We start from the raw sequence: 4,215 nt of genomic DNA, 5'->3' as shown, positions 1-4,215 counted from the left end.
TCCCTCTTAAGTATACTCCTACTTCCTTTATACTCTTCTAAGGATTCACTCGATCTATCTTGTCTATACCTGACATATGCTTCCTTCTTTTTCTTAACCAAACCCTCAATTTCTTTAGTCATCCAGCATTCCCTATACCTACCAGCCTTCCCTTTCACCTTGACAGGAATATACTTTCTCTGGATTCTTATCATCTCATTTCTAAAGGCTTCCCAGTTTCCAGCTGTCCCTTTACCTGTGAACATCTGCCTCCAATCAGCTTTTAAAAGTTCTTGCCTAATGCTGGAAACCAGATTCTGGACCAGTGGTGCTTGCCTGTATTCCCGAAACGTCGATTTTACTGCTCCTTGGATGCTGCCTGAGCTGCTGTGCTTTTCCAGCAAGACTGGTCCAGATATCCCAACCCAATTCAGTCCCACCTGCCATCACCCGGTCCATATCCCTCCAAACCCTTCCTATTCATATACCTATCGAGGTGCCTCTTAAATATTGCAGTTGTATCAGCCTCCACCACTTCCTCTGGCAGCTCATTCCATACACAAACCCCCCCCCCCCCCCCCGCTACGTGAAAAAAGGTGCCCCAAGGTCTCTTTTATATCTTTCCCCTCTCACCCTAAACCTATACCCTTTATTTCTGGACTCCCAGACCCCATGGAAAAGACTTTGTCTGTCTATTTATCCTATCTATGCCCCTCATGATTTTATAAACCTCTCAGGTCACCCTTCAGCCTCCAATGCTCCAGGGAAAATAGCCGTAGCCTATTCAACCTCTCCTTATAGCTCAAATCCTCCAGCCCTAGCAAATTCCTTGTAAATCTTTTCTGAACCTTTCAAGTTTCACAACATCTTTCTGACAGAAATGAACAGCAATTTCCATTTACACAGTGCCTTTAGCATTTCAAAATGTTTCAAGGTACTTCATATGAACAAACAAAATTGACATTAAAAAGAGTCTTGAAGTCATGTTGGGTAAATCTTGGTCAGAAGTCGATTTTAAAGTAGCATCTTGACAACAAAGTAACATTGCCATAATCCATCCCTGCTTCATCTAACTGCTGTCAAAACCGTCATCATGCCTTTCTTACATTAAGCTCCGATTCCATTATGTCTATACTCCTGGCAAGCCTCCCACATTCCTTATATCTCAGGTTTGCAAACCAATCTAATTTGCACCAAGTCCCATATACTCACTAATTTGACTTGCTAAAGCAACGCTGATTTTAAGACTCACCTAGTTTTCAAATCCCCTTTGGGACTCAACGGACCTGTAACTCCTAATATTCCAGAGCTACAGCTCTCAAATTTCAATGTACTCAAATTATTTGCCGTCTGCTGTGTGCGTTAACGCTTTCCAAAGAAATGCGCTCAGTTGCTGTTGACTCAATCTTCCGCCACCCCATCCCTTTCTACATTTCCGATTTGAACTGCTCGATTTTAGTCGCCGTGCTTTCCGCTGGTCTGGTTCTATTTGCTACAAGTGTCATGACCAGACTTTTCCTAATTTAAAATGCTCGTTTCAAATCGACCCTTTGACCGTCTATTCTGAAAACTCGGTGCTTTGATATTTTTTTAAATGCCCAGCGTCTCGGAATGTTTGATCTCAAACACGACTAGCGAAGCACAGGCCTGCAGCAGCAACGAGGAGCCTGGGGTGGGGTGGGGTGCTTACCCGTTACCTGGGCCACCCAGACGGCCACCAGAGCGAGGATCAGTCTCTCCAACATTTCACAACCTTCTCTCCGTCTACGTTTTGTTTAAATATTCGTGGAGATTCTGAAATCTTTTAAAAAAAAATTCCTCCTAAAGGCGCTTAAATTCTAATCCCGTTTCTTTGCCTTCTCGAAGAGAACTCAGTTCTCAGCTCATGCTGTCTAAAATAAACCCAAACCAGTTTCCGGTTGCACCCTACCGGAACCTGGATCATATCCTCGAGTAACTTCCGGAAGACGCAATCACAATGACACCCTCCCTCCACAGTGACACCCGCCTTGTGGGCGGCGCGGTGGCACAGTGACCCAGAGACCCGGGTTCAATTCCCGCCTCAGGCGACTGTCTGTGTGGAGTTTGCACATTCTCCCTGTGTCTGCGTGGGTTTCCTCCGGATGCTCCGGTTTCCTCCCACAGTCCAAAGATGTGCAGGTCAGGTGAATTGGCCATACTAAATTGCCCATAGTGTTAGGTGAAGGGGTAAATGTAGGGGAATGGGTCTGGGTGGGTTGTGCTTTTGCGGGTCGGTGTAGACTTGTTGGGCCCATGGGCCTGTTTCCACACTGTAAGTAATCTAATCTTCACTGTGACAATTTGACTGGAGCCATTTCTCAGACAGGCTTATTCCAGTGCACCCCATACTCAATAGCAGGAATAGAAGCACATTTGGAAAATAATAATCTAATCAAAGAGCGTCAGTATGCCTTCATGAAAGGGAAATTGCCTCTGACGAATACATTATAGAGTTTTTTTTGTCAACCGAATGGGGAGCCAGGAAATATGTTGTCTTTGGACCTCCAGAGTGTGTTAAGGTTAAGTCATAAGATAGTAAGTACATTGGATGGATAGAGAGTTAGCTAATGAGCAGGAAACTGTGAGTGGGGGGGAGCAAGGGGTTCTTTATCGGGCTCATGACATGTGATCAGTGGAGCTCTACAGGATCAGTGCTAGGACCATAACTTTACAATATATATTAAATATACTCATGTAAAAGTCGATTTTATGGGGTTGACTATTACATGGATACAACTTTTGAGGGGCTGAAATTAATGCTACAGTCCAAAATACAGTATACAGTATATAAGAACTACAAGCAGAAGTATGCCATCTGGCCCTTTGAGTTACCTCAGCCATTCAGTAAGATCGTGGCTGACGTTTTCATGGACTCAGCTCCACTTACCAATGCTCTCAATGTATCCCTGAATTCCTTTATTGTTCAAAAAAAATCTTATCTTTAAAAATGTTTACTGAAGTAGTATCAACTACTTCACAGGGCAAGGAATTCCATAAATTTACAACTCTCTGGGTGAAGAAGTTCCTTCTAAATTCAGTCCTAAATCTGCTCCCTCTAATCTTAAGACTATGCTATCTTGTCCTAGTTTCACCTGCTAGTAGAAACATCCTCTCTATTTCTATCTTATCTATTCCCTTCATAATTTTACATGTTTCTATAAGATTCCCCCCTCATTCTCCTGAATTCCAATGAGTATAATACCAGTCTACTCAGTCTCTCCTCATAAGCCAATCCCCTCAACTTCGGAATCAACCTAGTGAACCTCCTCTGCACCCCCTCCAGTGCCAGTACATCCTTTCTCAAGTAAGGAGACCAAAACTGCATGTAGTACTCCAGGTGTGGGCTCACCAGCACCCTGTACAGCTACAACATAACCGCCCAGCTCTTTTATCAATGAAGGACAAAATTCCATTTGCCTTCCTAATTATTTGTTGTACTTGCAGACCAACCCTCTGTGATTCATGCACAAGAACACCCAGATCCCTCTGCATAGCAGCATGCTGAAAGTTTTTACCATTCAAGTAATAATCCATTTTACTGTTACTCCTACCAAAATGGATGACTTCACATTTATTAACATTGAAATGCATCTGCCAGACCTTCATCCACTCACTTAAAGTATCCATGTTCCTCTGCAAAGTTGAAAATGTATTGCTGGAAAAGCGCAGCAGGTCAGGCAGCATACAAGGAGCAGGAGAATCGATATTTCGGGCATGAGCCCTTCTTCAGGAAAACGTCGATTCTCCTGCCCCTTGGATGCTGCCTGACCTGCTGCGCTTTTCCAGCAACACATTTTCAGCTCTGATCTCCAGCATCTGTAGTCCTCACTTTCTCCTCTGCAAAGTTCCGCAGTCCTCTGCACACTTTGCTCTGCCACTCATCTTAGTGTCATCTGCAAACTTTGACAGATTACATGTGGTCCCCAACTCTAAATCATCTATATAAATTGTGAATAATTGCAGTCCCAACGCTGATACATGAGGAGCATCACCAGTTACTGATTGCCAGCCAGAATAGCACTCATTCATCCCCACTCCTTGCTTCCTGTTGGTCAACCAATCCTCTTTCCATGCTAATACTTTACCCGTAATGCCATGCATTTTATCCTATGCCACAGCCTCTTGTGTGGCATCTTGTCAAAGGCCTTTTGGAAATCTAAGTACACCACATCCAATGGGTCCCTATTGTCCACCTTGCTCATAATGTCTTCATAG

The 4,215-nt window shown here is 43.8% G+C and overlaps 1 protein-coding gene across 5 annotated transcripts in view; it reads right to left on the bottom strand.

Moving 5' to 3' along the window:
- LOC122563169 (membrane cofactor protein-like) overlaps positions 1–1,942 on the bottom strand; it is a 58,696-nt gene extending 56,754 nt beyond the window's left edge. For 2 of the 5 annotated variants that reach the window (XM_043716659.1, XM_043716661.1), the window contains exon 1: positions 1,670–1,938. In XM_043716659.1, the coding sequence (XP_043572594.1) occupies positions 1,670–1,724 (55 nt within the window). In that variant the 5' untranslated portion in view covers positions 1,725–1,938. Of the gene's footprint in view, positions 1–1,669 lie in introns of all 5 variants that reach the window. The other 3 variants (XM_043716663.1, XM_043716662.1, XM_043716660.1) reach the window with 3 other exon arrangements.
- Between the last annotated feature and the right edge of the window lie 2,273 nt (positions 1,943–4,215).

The sequence above is a fragment of the Chiloscyllium plagiosum genome, chromosome 26 (assembly GCF_004010195.1).
Source record: "Chiloscyllium plagiosum isolate BGI_BamShark_2017 chromosome 26, ASM401019v2, whole genome shotgun sequence".
NCBI lineage: Eukaryota > Metazoa > Chordata > Chondrichthyes > Orectolobiformes > Hemiscylliidae > Chiloscyllium > Chiloscyllium plagiosum.
This window is presented reverse-complemented; position numbering and strand designations above follow the sequence as displayed.